General features: G+C 41.0%; 1 protein-coding gene across 2 annotated transcripts in view; it reads left to right on the top strand.

The window, feature by feature from the left end:
* Positions 1-3,808: 3,808 nt before the first annotated feature.
* The window catches only part of PSMB2 (proteasome 20S subunit beta 2), a 32,487-nt gene continuing 17,440 nt past the window's right edge, over positions 3,809-18,855 (top strand). Inside the window, exons 1-3 of one of the 2 annotated variants that reach the window (XM_041739142.1) lie at positions 3,809-4,007; positions 9,435-9,557; positions 12,467-12,537. In XM_041739142.1, the coding sequence (XP_041595076.1) occupies positions 3,917-4,007; positions 9,435-9,557; positions 12,467-12,537 (285 nt within the window). In that variant the 5' untranslated portion in view covers positions 3,809-3,916. The remainder of the gene's footprint in view (positions 4,008-9,434; positions 9,558-12,466; positions 12,538-18,855) is intronic. The other variant, XM_041739143.1, reaches the window with a different exon arrangement.

Genomic DNA, 18,855 nt, shown 5'->3' with positions numbered 1-18,855 from the left:
GAAACTACAGCTATAGCACATTTTATTGTACTTCACTTGATTGTTCTTTGCAGATAATTTCATTTTTAAAAAGATTTTATTTATTTATTCAATAGAGACACAGAGAGAGAGAAAAAGAGAGGCAGAGACACAGGCAGAGGGAGAAGCAGGCTCCATGCAGGGAGCCCAACATGGGACTCGATCCCAGGTCTCTAGGATCACACCCTGGGATGAAGGCAGTGCTAAACCACTGAGCCACCTGGGCTGCCCAATAATTTCATTTTTTAAAGACTGAAGGGTGGTTGGTGGCAACCCTGTGTCAGGCAAGTTTATCAGCACCATTTTCTAACACCATTTGCTCATTTCATGTCTCTATGTCACATTTTGGTAATTCTCAAACATTTCATTATTATTGTATTGGTTATGGTAATCTGTGATCAATGATTACAATTCACTGAAAGTTTATCTTTTTAAATAAAGCAATAAAGTATTTTTTAAAGACTTATTTATTTATCTATTGTATAAAGAGAGAGAGAGTCAGGGGAGAGGCAGAGAGAGAAGCTCAAGCAGACTCCCCACCAAGTGCGGAGCCTGTCACAGGGCTCCATCTCAAGACCCTAAGATCAGGACCTGAGCTGAAACCAAGAGTCCATGGCTTAACAAACTGCACCACCCAGGCACCCCTTAGCACCAAAGTATTTTTTTTAAAGATTTTGTTTATTTATTCATGAGACACACACACACAGAGAGGCAGGGACACAGGCAGAGGGAGAAACAGGTTCCTTGCAGGGAGCCCGATATGGGACTTGATCCCAGGTCCTGGGATCATGACCTGAATCAAAGGCAGATGCTCAACCGCTGAGCACCCAGGTGCCCAAGCACCAAAGTATTTTTTAAAAATTTTATTATTTTATTTATTTGTTTGAGGGGGTAGGGGAGGAGCAGAGAGAGGAGAAGGAGACCCTGTGCTGAGCATGGGGCCTGACATGGGGCTTGATCCAGTATCATGACCTGAGCCCAAATCAAAAGTCAGATGCTTAACCAATCAAGCCACCTATGCGCCCCAGAAACAAAGTATTTTTTATTTTATTTTATTTTTATTTATTTTTTTAGTATTTTTAAATTAAAGTATGTAAATCAATTTTTAGACATAATATTATTACACACTCTTAACATACTATAGAATAGTGTAAACATAACTTTTATATGCACTGGGAAACCAAAATTTCATTTGACTCACTTTATTGTGATTTTCACTTCACTGCAGTGGCCTGGAACTGAACCCGCAATATCTCTGCTGTATGCTTGCATGACCACAATCAAGATAATTAGCATATCCATAACCCTCAAAAATTCCCTCATGCCCATTGCACACTCTCATTCCATCCCTCCCCACCCTCTCCATCTCCAGGCAACCACATGGAGCTTTTCTGTCACTATTGGATTTTTAGATCATTTTATTTACGTGATAATTTATATCATTGGATTTAAATCTACCATCTTGCTATTTGTTTTCTATTTATTCCATATGTTTTTTTCCATATGTTTTTGTTCCTTTTTTTCCTTCTGTTTTATCTCCTTTTTTGATTATTTTATTACATTTTAGTTCTTTTTTGGCTTATTAACTATAATCCTGTTATTTTAGTGTTTGGGGTTTATTGCATACATCTTTTACTTATCATTGTCTAACGTGAAGCATTATACTACCTTGTATATAAGAACCTGAGAGCAATACAGTCAAATTTCTTCTCTCCTGGTCGTTGTGCTTTTTTGCCCTACCTTTTATTTCCAAATATGCCATGAACCCCATTATATATTATTATTTTTCCTTTAAATACTCAATTATTTCTTAATTTTTTAACTTTAATTTTTTTTTTTTTTTACAGAGGGAGGAGGGGGAAGGACAGAGAGAGAAAAAAAAAAATCCTAAGCAGGCTCCACACCCAGCACAGAGCCCAACATGGGGCTTGATCTCATGACCCTGAGCTGAAATCAAGAGTCAGAGGCTGAACAGATGAGCCATCCAGGTGCCTCTATTTTTAAACTTTAAATAGAGAAAGGATTCACCCTGATTCTTGGTGAGACAAGGTAGGTCTTGCAAATCTACTTTCTTTTATCCTAACAAGAAGTTAGAGACTCTATAGTGCGACTTAACTAGAGGGAATTTCCTGGGAGGAAGAGGGAAGATACAGCTTAAAAGATCATCGGGTCTTTTGGGCGGCAAGGGGGTACGTTTTAAAAATTGGATTTTCCAATTCAGCATGCTGCAGTTTTTGTGAATGAATGAATGAATGAATGAATGAATATTGGTATGTACAAAGGGGGATAAAAAAAGGTCTGGAAGGATACAGATATCTGGTGGGTAGTTACCAGTTACCTCTGGTGGGAGGAGGAGAGATATTTAACTCTGTATTTCTTCTGTATGATTTGTGTGTATAGTACAACTGTGTACTTTTTGCAATTAAAAAAATATACAAACACACAAAGAAAGAGGGGGTGGGAGAGAGACTCAGGAGACTTCTTTCACAGTGGAGTTTAAGAAAAGAATCTTTTTGGCAGCCAGGGTGGCTCAGCGGTTTAGCGCCACCTTGGGCCCAGGGTGTGACCCCGGGGTCCCGGGATCCAGTCCCACCTGGAGCTCGCTGCATGGAGCCTGCTTCTCCCTACCCTGTGTCTCCGCCTCTCTCTGTCATGAATAAGTAAATAAAATCTTTTTAAAAAATGAAATGAGATGATCGTGCCTATTTAAAAGGTTAAATGAAGGGTTCCCTGGGTGGCTCAGTGAGTGGTTGAGCATCTGCCTTCCGCCCAGGGTGTGATCTTGGAAACCCTGGATCGAGTCCCAGGTCGGGCTCCCTGCATGGAGCCTGCTCCTCCCTCTGCCTGTGTCTCTGCCTCTGTGTCTCTCATAAATAAATAAAATCTTTAAAAAAGAGAAAATAATCTTTCTAGGATGATGGATGCATCTGTGTTCTTAGTGGTATGGCTGACTTAATGACCTCACTCGCCCCCGGCATCCAGCATCCAGCCCATGATAGATGACTGCCCCTAACTCCTCAGGCTCTGCATCCCTTCACAGGCGCCGGGAGCTGGAAGAAACGTTCTGAAGGGAGTGAGAGGACTGCAGATTTCTGCAGAAGCAAATGAATCGCACAGTAGTGTTGGAACTAGAATTGCAACTGTTTTGCCATTTCCCAGGAAGCTGGGAAGGCCAAATTGTGAGTGTCCGGAACGAATCAGGGAGTATTTCAGATTTCCCCAGAATGGCTGCAAGATACAAAGAGATGGTCATGCTTGGCCCTATTTAAAAGAGAGGAGCGCTGCAGGAGCATTGCAAAAACATGCAAACGATGCTTGGCCCTATTTTTTTTTTTTTTTTTTGCTTGGCCCTATTTAAAAGAGAGAAGCGCTAGAGGAAAATTGCAAACACGCATGCAATGCAGGTAAGTCTAAAACAAAGTAAGAGTCCTCCCTTCGAGTCGCTCTTCACCAGAAGTAACAAGTGCACATAATCTGCAGCGGGGACATGTGTCAGTCGAGCTTTTGCAATTAGCCTCCGCGCTCAGATCGTGAACCGGAACACTTCTGCGAAGCACGGACGGAAGGACTTTCCGGAGGCGCTTTACCGCCTCGTAGGGACGCGCCTTCTCGGCACCCACGCGTGCTCGGCGCTTCCCGTGCAGCTCGTGACGTCATCCCCACGCCGGGTTTAAGCTCAGCGTACTAGGACACGCGGCGTCACCCAAGGCAACCCGGTGGCGAGCGCGCAGCTCCCAGCTCTCGAGGCCCCGCCCACCTCTCGCGAGAGTCATGCGTCATCCGAAGGCGCCGACGTCCCCGGGCGGTCGCGCGGGATCTCCGGCCGGCGGTGCTGTCTCACCCGCGAGGCCAGAAGCCGCAGCGGAGCCCGGCGCGCCGGGCCGTCGCCTCCGTCGCCATGGAGTACCTCATCGGTATCCAGGGCCCCGACTACGTCCTCGTCGCCTCCGACCAGGTGGCCGCCAGCAGTATTGTCCAGATGAAGGACGGTGCGAGGAGGCGGGGAGGCCCGGCCGGGCCTGGGCGGGGGGGGGGGGGGGGGGGGGGGAGGGGGAAGGCCGCGGGAGAGGGATGGGGGGTGACCCCCGCGGGGCGCCAGGCTCCCCGGTCCCCGCACCTCTGATAACGTCTTCCTGTTGTGGTCGCTCTTAACGAGGGAAACGGGCGGGCGGGCGGGGTGCTCCTGGGGACGCCGAGGCCGTGGGCACCGCCGGCTGCCAAGTGTCCCAGTGGAGTTCGGGGACTGGAGCCTTAGGGTGCAGGAAGTCCGGCGCCGGGCTTAGCGGAGCGACGCGTAGGGGGCAGCTGTGCGGCTGCGCGCCTGGGTAACAGGTGCGGTTTTAAGTATTTACATGAATTCGTTTTTTTTTTTTTTTAAGATTTATTTATTTATTCAGAGAGAGAGAGAGGCAGAGACTCGGGCAGAGGGAGAAGCAGGCTCCATGCAGGGAGCCCGATGGTGGGTCTCGACCCCAGGACCCTGGGGTCACACCCTGGGCTGCAGGCGGCGTTAAACCGCTGAGCCACCCCGGCTGCCCGATTTACATGAATTCATTTAACCCTTTTTTTAAAATAAAATTTTATTTATTTATTAATGAGACACACAGAGAATCAAAGACCTAGGCAGAGGGAGAAGCAGGCTCCACGCAGGGAGCGCAACGTGGGACTCCATCCCAAGGACCCCAGGGTCACGATCTGCGCTGAAGGCAGATGCTCAACCGCTGAGCCACCCAGAGATTCCTTTATTTAACCTATTAAGATAGGCACGATCATTTCATTTTACAGGTGTTCGTGCTGAGGCCTAGGGGGAAGAAACTCGCCTAAGGCCACGGGAGGCAGAACCCAGATTCACACCACGTAGTTTGACTCTGACCTTTTTGCCGGTAGCTACTATAGTATACTGTCTCCCCATAGGCCACACTTAATAATTTTTTTAAAGATTTTATTTATTCATGGGGGTGGTGCAGAGACACAGGCAGAGGGAGAAGCAGACTCCATGCAGGGAGCCCAACATGGGATTCCATCCCAGGACCCTGGGATCATGCCCTGAGCCAAAGACCGATGCTCAGCCGCTGAGCCACTCAGGCGTCCCAATACTTAAATTTTTTTTTTTTTTTAAAAAGATCTCGGTTGTTTCCTGTGGAATCTAAGAGTGTGTTTTCATGATGGATCATAGACATGCTCCTGTTGAAAAAGTATTATACTTTGGCCCAGGTGGCTTAATGTTTATTTGGCCGATAGACTTTGAGCACCTGTGTTGCCCATTACGGTGCTAGCTTCTGAAGGGATGCAAAGAAGAAGATGTAGACTGTTCTCTTTAAAGTTACAGTTTAATAAGACACTCAGATGTGTATATAAATTATTATAGTGCAAGCTAGGAAATTTTGCTGCATATAAAAAAAACTCAGCATAGAGGAAGAAGATAGTGTTTTTAGGTAATTCAGAGGAAGAAGAGATTCTTTTTGATTGTAGAGATTAGGGAAAGCTCTTTTTTTCTTTAAGATTTTATTTATTCATGAGAGACACAGAGAGAGGCAGAGACACAGGCAGAGGGAGAAGCAGGCTCCATGCAGGGAGCCCAGTGGGGACTCGATCCCAGGACCCCGGGGTCACGAGCTGAAGGCAAACGCTCAACCGCTGGGCCACCCAGGCGTCCCAAGATTAGGGAAAGCTTTGAGGGCAGGTTATGATTCATCTTTGGTTTAAGGAAAGAAAAATTACTAAATCTGGGATTTTCTGAAGTAAGTGTCCATCACTGCTTTTATAAGTGACAGGCATCTGATTGTCAGGCTGTCATCACTTGGGGAGATGGAAAGAACTCTGAGGGACTTTGCTGGAGTTCTGTGATACCTGAAGAAGAGAGAGGCCTGGAAATGGTTTGGTAGACATTTATGGTATGGATTATTCCTCAAGTCAAATGAATTGATGTAATTCCGTGATCAATTCGTAGAGATTTTATTTGTAGATCCTGCTTTCTAAAGGAGTCCATTTGTTTTGAGGGTAAATCTGTCCATTTTGAAAACTAAGACCTTCGATAATACAGGTGATTTTAGCAGGTAGCACAATAACCAAGTCAGTACCTTTACCGCTATTCTATATAATCCATACAGGGGTCTAAGGCATTAAGAAAACGAGGAAATAGGGACAGGTTGGGTGTCTGCCTTCAGCTCAGGTCATGTTACCAGGGTCCTGGAATCAAGCTTCATGTGGGGCTCCCTGCTTCCCAGGGAGCCTGCTTCTCTCTCTGCCTCTGCTGCTTCTCTTGATTGTGCACGCGCTTGCTCCCTCTCCTATAAATAAATAAAATATTTTAAAAAAGAAAGAAGACAAGGAAATAAGTACCACAAAATGATTTTGTTTTTTTTTTTTTAATTTTTATTTATTTATGATAGTCACACACACACACACACACACAGAGAGAGAGAGAGAGGCAGAGACACAGACAGAGGGAGAAGCAGGCTCCATGCACTGGAAGCCCGACGTGGGATTCGATCCCGGGTCTCCAGGATCGCGCCCTGGGCCAAAGGCAGGCGCCAAACCGCTGCGCCACCCAGGGATCCCCACAAAATGATTTTGTATGATAAAAGAAGTTTCATTAGTATTAGGTTAATTTTTCAACTACTGATTTCAGGATTAAAGCCTAAGGGAAAGAAAGATCACTGTGGTGTGGAAAAAAGATGAATTTGAGTTAGTTCTTGAAAGTGGTTGGAAATAATTCCACTCAACTCTAATTTTCCCTATTGTCTTTTCTGATATAAAATGTTTTATGATAGGAGCTTTAGGATTCCATGAGGACTTTTTCCTACCTTTCGTTTCATGAAGGAACTTGTAGGTTAAGCAAGAATGCTGAAAATGAGTAAACCTTTTGGGATTTTTTTTTTTTTCTGAGTATAAAATAAGGATGATACTTTGATTTTTTTTTTTTTCTCATCACTTTTTAAGATATTTTGATATAGGGAAGATATTTCCCAGAGATTGCTTGCTTATGCAAGTGCCCCAAGTCTTCAGTTTGGTTATATGCTATATTTCATGTCTCTGGTCTTCTGGTCTGTTTTAAATTACTCAGAGCATTTAAACCCACACAGAGTGTTTTTTTCCCTGAATACATACAGCAGGTGTAATCTGAACTACACATGCTAGGTAATAATATTATACATGTACAGTTTTCCTTAACTATGAGTTAGGTAGGGGTGATAGTATAACCATTTTAAATTCTTGGAAACTAGGGCCCAAGTACATAGTGCTGAGCCCAGATTATAACGAAGGTCTATTGGGGCACTTGGCTGGCTCAGTATGTGGAGCATGCAACTCTTGATCTTTGGGGTCATGAGTTCAAGACCCACCTTGGTCGCAGAGCCTACTTTAAAAAATAAAAATAACCAAGGTCTTTTGGGTTCTAGTGCAGTTGGCCTTTTCACAGTATTGTTTACTGATGTTATTCAGTTTGTTGTCCATTTGTTTCATCTATGTGGATCTTCTAAGTTCCTTGTCAAGGATCAGAAATTCCCTAGTGCTATGCAGGCTGTTTCCTCAGGAGCCATTAGTATGTATAATATATCCCTTTACTACTCACTAGACACATGATAAATGTTTAAAAAACACTTTGGCTTTGTATTAATAAGTTCATTTCAAAATGAACTTAAAACAGTTTACTGCCTAGAATTTTAACATTTCTTCTAAGTGTGACATTAGTTCTTTGTAAACAAACTTTCTTCTTTCCAAAATAAAAACAGCTTTTTTTCCTCATTATTAAAACAATGAAAACTTTTTTTTTTTTTTAAGATTGTATTTATTTATTCATGAGAGACACACAGAGAGAGGCAGAAACACAGGGAGAAGCAGGCTCCATCCAGGGAACCTGACGTGGGACTTGATCCCAGGACCTCGGCACCACGTCCTGGGCTGAAGGCGGCACTAAACCACTGAGCCACCCAGGCTGCCCAAACAATGAAAACTTGCTAAGTAATGTGTTCTTAAAAAAGTGATAAAGATTTAGCATAGGCATTTTAGGAAATGCTAAAAAGCAGAAAGAAAGAAATAAATAAAAATTGCCTATACTCTTGTCACTGGCAAGAAGTTAGATGCCAGTGGCAGCTAATACTCTTCTCCTTTTTCTTTGCATAGATAGTATATCCATAAGTGAATTTTTTTTCGTTATGACCAAGTTTGCAAACTAACAGTCTTTGAGTCTCCATAGCCTATAACAAATAAAAGTATGTTTGTTTAGGAGTTTCAAGGCAGCTTGATACTATCTGCAGGTACAATTTATGTGTTTTTTTCCAAAGTTTAAGAAGCCGTATTATGGTTCTACAACTCTCAAATGTTTGTAGAATATTTGACTGTAACATTTTGTTCTTTAAATCCTATTAAGGGGGGATCCCTGGGTGGCGCAGCGGTTTGGCGCCTGCCTTTGGCCCGGGGCGCGATCCTGGAGACCCGGGATCGAATCCCACGTCAGGCTCCCGGTGCATGGAGCCTGCTTCTCCCTCTGCCTATGTCTCTGCTTCTCTCTCTCTCACTGTGTGCCTATCATAAATAAATAAAATTAAAAAAAAAAATCCTATTAAGGGATTTTGACATTTCAGAAGCTTTCAGACAGGAAACATGTCTCCCAGGGAAGATTTTTCAGTACTATTTGAAAAATGAAAAGTGAAAGTGAGAGTGAGATAGGGAGAATTATGCTTTTTCTGAAACTACAGACTGAATATGGAGTTTTCTTCCTTAGGCACTAATTGCTATTTGAATATTTATTTATCTATGTAATCTAAATGAGTCTGGTTCAACTAGATAAGAGTAGACTATTGGGATGTTTTAGGTATTTTTAAATAGCTCAGTGTTGAAATATTAGTGTTAGAATTTTTGCTCTGGCAGTCATTTTAATTTTCTCTTTGCTTTTGAAGTGGTGTTGATTTACCTTTTAAGTTGATTTATATTCTAAGTTGATTTGTTCTTTCTCGAGATGATCCTTAATTTTCATTGTAGCACTGGTTCTTAGGTGCTTTTGTGTGTATATAAATAAAATAACATTTGTATTTGTAGAGATATTTCAGGGCTTTGAAATCATAAACCTGAAGATCAAGCCATTGGCTTGATTCCTTCAGTTTCTTTGAAGGTTCAGTTTTTGTGCTTCAAGCACCTTCAAACGCATTTAACTGTATTTTCAGTTGTCCGCTTTCAAATATATTCTCCAACTGAGATTGACCTTAATACAATATGCCAGTGGGTTTAACATGGAATGTGAAAGAGAATAATTAACATAGTTGCCCATTAAAGTCTTCTAAAAACAGTGATTAGTAAAATTATTCAACATGGTGATTGATCAACCTGTTTGTGGTTGCCTATAAAATAGTAAATTTCTGATGAGGTAATTTTTTTTTTTTGATGTAATTTTTAACGCTATTTTTTTCTTTGTGCAGATCATGACAAGATGTTTAAGATGAGTGAAAAAATCTTACTCCTATGTGTTGGAGAGGCTGGAGACACTGTACAGTTTGCAGAATATATTCAGAAAAATGTGCAACTTTATAAGATGCGAAATGGTGGGTAATACTTGGAATGTAACTTTGGTTGATTCCTCTTTAAATTTGAACTAAAAAAAAGAATACGCTCTACTGACAATTCTACACATGAGCAGACCAGTGTGGTCATATTTTTATTTGACTCTTCCTACTTTTGAAACTTTATCTAGATCCTCCTTCTGATCCTAAAGATTTTCTGCAAAAATCCCAGAGTCGAAAAGGGAACCATTTTACCACTGATACTTGAGGGCTACTTTGGAGATGAATATGGTAGTATCAGACTTTTTAAGTGTTAGATATTTCGGAGGATGTTATTGGAGCCAAAGTATATCTGAACCTCAGAGCTAAAAGATTTCAGCTAAACTTGGTTTTACTTTTTATAATGTGACAAGTCACTTAGCCTCCCTGGGTCTTTATTTGCCTCACATCTAAAATGGGATAATAATATTAATGAATTATATTTATATTAATGAATTATAAAAGTTTGTAAACTTAAAGCTTTGTAATTGTGGGAGATTTACTGTCATAGAAGAGTACCTTGCCTTTTAGGTAGATTCTTGTTCAGAAAGATAATTAGGATTTTTGTGAGTTCTTTCTGGGGCTAATGAGCTCCAATCCTCATTAGAGGATTCCTCACTGGATTTCCTCATTAGAGAAAGCCTCACTATCAAATAACACTAACCACTGGCCATGTGATCCAGGAAAGTTTATCGTGACACCCTAGCAGAAAGGACCTTCAGTTGCTTACTTCACAGTTTAATACACTTACACACAGCACTGGTATGTGGAACTGTGAAAGAACTTAATTTGAGTATAATTGTATAAAATGGCTAGATAGGACTCCTCTATATAGATTTTAGGCAGCAAATTTAGCATCATGCGTTCAGTTCCAGTTTGAGGGTCTTCTCTCTATTAAGCACTCTGGCTAGTACCACAGAGAACTCAAAGATGAAAAAAGAACCTAAAGCATGTGGCACTTAGGTTTAAGCAAGTTGAGAATGTTTCAAAAATTATTTTTCAGTGGTTCAACTTTGTGCCTTCATGGCAGGTGAGGGATGCCAATGTTTCTCAAGTATAGTATAGCTACAGCAATATTTCACTGCCCTCTCGTGGGAGAGGGAGGGAAAGTAAACAAGAGTTGAGAGGGTTGCATGTTGCATGGCTGTCATGGTTTAAACTCTGCACAAAATAAAAATCGTGTATGGTTAAAATTGCCTTTAAAATCTCTTAAATTGGGCAGCCCCGGTGGCTCGGCGGTTTTGTGCTGCCTTCAGCCCAGGGCCTGATCCTGGAGACCCAGGATCGAGTCCCACATCGGGCTCCCTGCATGGAGCCTGATTTCCCTCTGCCTGTGTGTCTCTCTCTCTCTCTCTCTCTCTCTCTCTCTCTCTTATGAATAAATAAAATCTTAAAAAAAAAAAAAACTTAAAAAAAAATCTCTTAAATTACCTGTCAGTGTTGTATTGTGTGTGTAACCCTACCCTACATAGCAGTTGTTATGCATATTAAAGGTCAAGAACTGAGTTAAGGGAAGGGAGGAAAAGTCTCTATGTAAATAGGCATCAGACCTTTTCTGCTTTTCAGATAACTATCAAATCCTTAGTAGTATTTAGGGGATTAGGTATAGAATTGTAAAGTATTTCCTGCTTGTTCAGAGTTGCTTGCATTATGATTTATATGCAGTAATAGACTGGTAGTAAGGATGAAATACAGTAAACTATGGAAGCACCTGGCATAGACCCTGAAATATAGCTGCTGTTCAATAAATATTTGTTAGAACTTTAACCTAAATCGTACCTGCTGTAACACAGGTGTTTGAAATGTTGTAGGGAATAACTTAACCACATGCTGTTGGTCTTTCCAAAGTGACATTTTCTGCATGGGTCTGCTTAATTGTGGGTCATTCATGGCTTTTGGCTCTGGTCCCATTTTACTAGGGGTGGGGGCTAAGTTCCAGAGTGAGTGCATCATTAAACGCACATGTGATGGCATCCCTCTGGGCTATAGTTTTGTTGCCATTGCAACTTTAGGTTTTATGCTTGAGATATCTATTTTTTAAAATGTTGATAGTGATGGAAACGTTTTTTCTATTGCTTGTATTTTTGAAAATCATATTTAACAAAAATTTTTTTTAAAGAAAACCATATGAAGTATGACCCTGAGGCAACCCCAGCTTCCAGCCTCTCTTTTCCCAATATTCTTTTTATTTTATTTTTTTTAAGATTTTATTTATTTATTCATGAGAGACACACACAGAGAGAGGCAGAGACACAGGCAGAGGGAGAAGCAGGCTCCATGCAGGGAGCCCGACGTGGGACTCGATCCGGGGACTCCAGGATCAGGCCCTGAGCTGAAGGCGGTGCTAAACCGCTGGGCCACCAGGGCTGCCCCCCAATATTCTTTTTAAATAAACTTTAAAAATCAGCATCTTGGGCACCCCGGATGGCTCAGCGGTTTAGCGCCGCCTGTAGCTCTGCCTGTGTCTCTGCCTCTCTCTGTGTCTCTCATGAATGAATGAATGAATAAATAAATACATTTTTTAAAGAAGAAAATGATTTAAAAAAATCAGCATCTTGTGTCTTCTTTCTTTTTTTCCCAATACCTATGTATTTGTACCCCCTTCCTTCTATAGAGGAAACCAGTCTGTTGATGAATGAACAGCTTAAGCAAGGCTGTGCATTTGCTCTCACCATGGAATAGTTACCTTGGTTCTGTGTTGTGACCAGGAATTACTGTTGGTGTTAACCAGCTATTTCACAGCTGTTGAGTGGGAAAAGGGATAAGAAGTAGGATTGTACTCCTCATTCTGTGTACTTCATGTACTCTGGGTGTACAGGGAGTGGAAAGATGTGAGAAGAGGAGTAGTGGAATGGTTTGGGGTGCTGTTATTCCTTCTGGTTTACTTTATGACTACTTATCTCTTGTACCAGGTTACGAATTGTCTCCCACAGCAGCAGCTAATTTCACGCGCCGAAACTTGGCTGACTGTCTTCGGAGTCGGGTAAGCAATATAGCAAGCAGCCTTACGTGACGGTAGAAAAATTTCAGTGCTTTTTCTATATTATTATTATATGAAGAAAAGTATTTTTACCTCTTTTTGGACTTCGTACACCCTTCTCCTTAGTACTTGTTCATTCTTAAGTCTCTTTGGATTTGTTTTCTTTTTCTGTGTAGTTGCTAATTAAATCCCAAAGGGCAAATATACACTTCCCCAGAGAATTTGGATGGAGCACACCAACGTGAAGTCCTATGAAAGCCTTTAAACATTTTTTTTTTTTTCAAAGTGTTTTCATAGCAAACCATGTTCCTTAATTCCTGTGGCTGAAGGTTCTTACATGGCGGTGGAGGCGAAACTTTGAAAATAACAGTGCAAATTTCATCTTGAGATTATGTGTCTTTCTGTGATTTTTCTTGCCAAAGCACACAGAATTATTCGTCTTCACTTGCTTTGACCTTGTTGCTATCATAGAGCTGTTTTTGTTCCATCAACAGTATGTTAAAAGATGGCAGCATCAAGTTAAGGACTTGTATTAAAGACTGTGTAGGATGTGCCAAGAAAGTGCATATGATTGCTAAAGGTGTGTATTATTTCCTTCCCACTGGGACTAAGTGAATGGAGCCTTACCACGTGACCTTACCCCCTGTGCCTGTTTACTCATCTATGAAATCGAGATAACTTCCTAACCCCACAGGAGTGCTAGGAAAATGAATGCTTGTAAATCATAATATTTAACATTCATATGACTTTTGCCCTAAGCATTTTGCTTAATAATTTAATCTACTCACTATTCCACTGAGATACAGTAGTCAGTTCTCTATCACTGATACGGAATGAAATGGCATAAAGTGGCAAAGGGACTAGCTCCAGGTCACACAGCAGGTCAGACCGCTACACTAATGGTGCTGTAATTGCTTGACTGCCTCACATTGGTTTTTCAGTAGTGTTGCTGGAACATCAATGGTATTCATGTTTTTATTACGGTTTTAGTTTTATCTGCACTCGCTTAAGCTGAGTTATGACAGAAATCTAAACAAGTACAGATGTTATTTTTTTAAAGTTTCTTATTACAAGTCTTTAAAACAGTTTATTTTCTAGTACCCAATAACTGGATTGAGAACTTCTCAATAAATAGATTATCTTTTTCTCAGTGCTACCTTTGGCCCAGGGACTTGTGCAATATAACGATCATGGGGTTTGAAGAGGAGTTAGAGATATACCTATATTGTTTTGATCTGGGTTAAAGGTCAGTGGCCTTTTCTTGTTCACTGCTCTGTGAGAGAGGCAAATGGGTTAGATACGACCTTTTCTGCCGCTCAGACATTCCTGTGGCATTGGTAAACAGTATGCTGTGGCTTGCTGTGTAAAATATTCCTCTGACTTGTCAGGCAGGACTGGAATAAGAATTTCAGCTTTGGGCACAATAAATACTTTATCATAAATACAGCAGATGTTAAGTGAAAGAAGCTCCTTTTAGAATGGAGATAAGAGTGGCAGTGTGCTTCATGCAAATGCAGTGGATCTACTTAATCTCCTAGCAGAAATGTTTGATGTTTTAACAGATAAATATCCCTTGTAGACTGTGACATAGGGCTCTAGTAAATATTGACTACCTCTGCCTATGGTTCTGAGTCCAATCTCTGCTCCCACACCCTTCTATCAAGTTAGATGGTTAGCTCTAAAATATGAGCCTATATTTTAGTCATTTTATTCTGGGGAGAAAGGTGATTTTCTTTCTAATAAGTGTGAAATCACTAGATTTGGTACATTTATACAGTCACATCAGTTGGTACATGAGACTTATTTTGGGTCAGCCACTTACCATGTATAACTTTGTGTCTGTAGCTCAAATTGTCTGATTTCTAATTTGGGGTGTGTGTGTGTGTGTGTTTGGGGGTGGTATGTGGTTGGGTGGACATTTGTTGCAGAGTATATAATGAATTTTTTGTAAACTGGTTCTTAAAATGCAAGCAGGTTTAGCATTGTGGTTAAGCACTGTCCCTGGATTTAAGCTGCTGAGGTTTTTGTGTGTGTTTTTTTTTTTTTTAAGATTTTATTTTATTTTATTATATTTTATTTGAGAGAGAGAACGAGCAGCGGGAGGGGCCCGGGGAAGGGAGAGGGAAAACCAGATTGATTCTGTCCTGAGCATGGAGCAGATGCGAGGCTCAGTCTCATGACCTCTGAGATCAGGACTTGAGCCAAAATCAGGAATTGTATACTTAACCATCTGAGCCACACCCAGGTGCCCCTAGACTGTCTGAGTTAGCTCACTGATTTACTAGCTGTGCGTCTTTGGACAGATTCTAACTTAATTTTTCTATTTACAAAATAATAGCACTTACAGAATTATTATAAATAGTAAATGAAGTAATCTTGCAAAGCTGTTAGCACAGTGTGTGGCACATATGACTAATCACTTGTTTCAGTGCTGCTATTGCTCCTTGGTTGAAGAAACAATTTATTTATTTATTTATTTTTAAGATTTTATTTGTTCATGAGAGAGACACAGAGAGGGAGAGACATAGAGGGAGAAGCAGGCTCCATACAGGGACCTTGATGTTGGACTTGATCCTAGATTTGGTACATTTAACTTATAAATGTACCATATATACATATAAATAGGTACTCATATACCTATTTTTTCATATGTTCATAGGGAACATATAAATAGGTACTCATACTCATACTCTGGGATCATGCCCTGAGCCAAAGGCAGATGCTGAACCACTGAGCCACCCAGGCGTCCCGAAGAAGCAATTTAATAGTTATAAGTTAGTTTCTTATGGGAGATTCTGTGTTGTGCTATTTCAGTTGAATGTATTTGCTGGTAAAGAAGATATGAAAAAGTATTGATATGGATAAGGAAGATAGAAATAAAGCAACATTGATCATTTATTACGCAAGGCTTTGTTCTAGATCAACACATCCCACTATGGTAGCCACTGGTCATAAATGGCAATTAAAATTTAAAATAAAATAATTAAAATTAAATTAAATTTAAAATCAAATTTAATTCCTAGGTGAGAGTCTCTTGGGCTTTGAATGAAAAATAAGCTTTTGTTTCTATAAGAAAATTTGGTTCCTCATTCACATTAGCCACTTTTCAAGTGCTCAATAGTCACATGTGGCTAATGGCTACTATATTGGACATTGCAGATGTCATTGTCATAGGAGGTTCTCTTAGTGCTACTCTACCTAGTTATATATGTGACCTTATTTAGTGCTCACTAGACACTATAAGATGAATGTTATCCCCATTTTACTTATAAGCCTACTTAGACTGGTCAATAAAGAGCTTAAGTATTTCTGGTATGTGTCCAAGTATACCAAAGACACATATATAGCCTGTCAAAGGCTGAGGTAAGATTCTAACTTCAAATACCATCCTCTTTCATACTGTCTCCTTACTTTACTGGACTAGTGGTACAAATATGTTTGTGCATTTGGGGAAGCATAAAATTTTCAGTTTTATTAAAATGTCAAGATCTCCATATAGGGGGGCACTGAGTGGTTCAATTGGTTGAGCATCTAATTCTTGATTTGGGCTCTAATCATAATCTCGGGGGTCATGAAGTCTGAGGTCAGGCCCTGTATCCAGCTCCATGCTCTGTGTGAAGTCTGCTTGGGATTCTCTCCCTTTACCACCCGCCCCAGCTCCCATGCACGCACACACACATTCTCATTCTCTCTCTCTCTCTCTCTCTCAAATAATGAAATCTTTTCTTTTTTCAAATAATGAAATCTTAAAAAAAAAAATCTCCATATAGGATTATGTGGGTAACATATAAATAGGTACTCATTGTAGGTGTTTAGTAAATATTTGCTGAGTGAATGTCATCTAGTTGGTCCATAGATACCACTGAAAATGTTACTGTATACTTATATACTGGAAGGGAATTTCATTAAAATATATGTTTTTAAATATTTTATTGATTTATTTGAGAGAGTGTGTGTATGAGCACGGTGGGAGGGGCGGGGGAAGCAGACTCCTTGCTGAGTAGGGTACCTGATGCTGGTACCATCCCTGGACCCAGAGATCATGACCTGAGCTGAAGGCAGACACTTAACCAACTGAGCCACCCAGGTGCTTTGTTTTTTATTTTTTAAAGATTTTATTTATTCATGACAGAACGAGAGGCAGAGACACAGGGAGAGGGAGAGAGAAGCAGGGTCCGTGTAGGGAGCCCGATGTGGGACTCGATCCCAGGTCTCCAGGATCACGCCCTGGGCTGAAGGCAGCACTAAACTGCTGAGCCACCCAGGCTGTCCAACTAGTTGGATTTTTAATAGGATTATTTTGAAAATTTTGTAATGGCTTATAAGCATAGTTCGCAATGATGCTTATTTAAATTCTCTTTATGATTTGATTAATGGACTATAGAAGAGAGTGATAAGTTAATGGGACTGTTTCTTGCTTGAAATTAATTAGGTGGCATATTTGGTGTAGTATTTGAATGCCCTAAAACTATGTTATTATCCGGGGATCCCTGGGTGGCTCAGCAGTTTAGTGCCTGCCTTTGGCCCAGGGTGTGATCCTGGAGCCCCGGGATCGAGTCCCACGTCGGGCTCCCGGCATGGAGCCTGCTTCTCCTTCTGCCTGTGTCTCTGCCCCCCTCTCTCTTTCTATGTCTATCATGAATAAATAAATAAAATCTTTTTAAAAAATTATTTTATTATCCACCCAGATCTCCATTTTGCATATGTAGAAACAGATACGAACCAGCCGAATCCAGTATCTTTGGGGAATGTGGAGTTTCATGGCAAGGTTTAGAGTAGAACACTGCCCTCCCTGGTATGTAATCTTCAGGGCTTTACTTGTTGGCCATAGTGTTCTCATAGAACCTTTTCTGCCAAGTACTTGGTAAGCCTTTGGTAATTTATCTTTTTATAGGGCTATATTTGTTAATACTTAAGCACCTAAAAAAATAAAAGTAAAATATATCAGCCAGCCTAGTGTAGTGGTTTTCAAACTCTGTTCCATGAAGCTGCCTCAGGAAAGTCACCAAGGGAGACCAATATGGTAAAACTTTAGCTCTGCTTCACATAGATCAGCACTATTATTTATTTTATATGTTGAGGTTCCATGTAAAATTTTATTTGAAAAAAGCAGCTTTGCTGTCCCCTTCCCACCAAAGTTTGAAAACTAGTGGTGTAATTGAAAGAGCTCGGTTTCAGAAGGTTTAGTACTAGCTTCCCTGAGAGAGAGTTGAAAAAAACCTTGGGATAAAGAAAGAATTTGATTGGAAATTTAATAGTATCTTCTAGACTCCAAATGGTATAACTTAAAGATCTAATGTCAAGACCATAACCAGACTTAAATTCATTTTTTCAGGGAAACAATATGTCAGAAAGAATTTCAAGTATTAGTCATTTCTAGAAGTGACCATGACTTGTCCCAAAACCCTGGCCTGAATTTGAGTGTGTTACATCTGGCTTATAGTAGGCATGTATAGTGTGGTCTTGTCCTAGAAGAATCCTGGTTGCTTTGAGCCTCTAATCTGACCCCTAGAGTTATTGTCCTCTTGCCTTTGGTGGGTGTCACAAAGATATCATCTGTTTATTGGTATCAGTGAGGTCATGTGACATGGTGAGCAGATGGCCCTGGTGAAACCTTGGCTTTGCAGGTCTTGTCCTCTAAACACGATTAACCATTTGTTACATATGATTAAAATATCCCTAACAAGGGTAATTTCACATGCTTTTTGTCAAATGGGGTTAGCAGGATGTGACATGACACAGCATTACCTTCTTCCTCCATGTGCCATCTCCCTTGAGGCCGTGTCTCCCCTGTTCACCCCCGTCTCACCCATGCCCAGTCTTGCCTTCCAGCTCACCTGCTCCAGATGGGCGACACAGTGGGAGGACACTGGCAAAGGCAGATGTGTTTATTTTCCGGAGACAAAATGTTTTGCTGCCACAGATGGCAGTGCCTTCAAGCAAATGGCAGCCTTTGACACCACTGCCACACAGCCTGGGCATCTTGACAGACAGAGCTGGCTTACTTTTGGTGATGAGGAAATTGAAAAAAAAAAAAAATCAAGAGGTTCATCATGAAACTCATGGAATTTCAGTGCAAGCAGCAGTCCTTTTAGACCTGGAGAACAGTTCTTTCCCACCAGACCCCAGGCAGCTAGTCAGCTAACTAGATTTTCTGATGGGCCCAGAGTTATATGTCTGTTGATTACTTTGTTTCCTAGCCTGAATAGGACATACAGTAAAAACTGAAAACATATGGCTACCTTTAGATGGATATTCAGTGGTATGCAAAACACATGTGTATCCCAGGTCACATCTCACAGGAGTCGCTGAGGATTGAGG

Source organism: Vulpes lagopus, chromosome 23, assembly GCF_018345385.1.
Source record: "Vulpes lagopus strain Blue_001 chromosome 23, ASM1834538v1, whole genome shotgun sequence".
NCBI classification, from domain to species: Eukaryota; Metazoa; Chordata; class Mammalia; order Carnivora; family Canidae; genus Vulpes; species Vulpes lagopus.
Note: the sequence above shows the minus strand (reverse complement) of the source record. Positions and strands in the feature narration are given on the sequence as shown.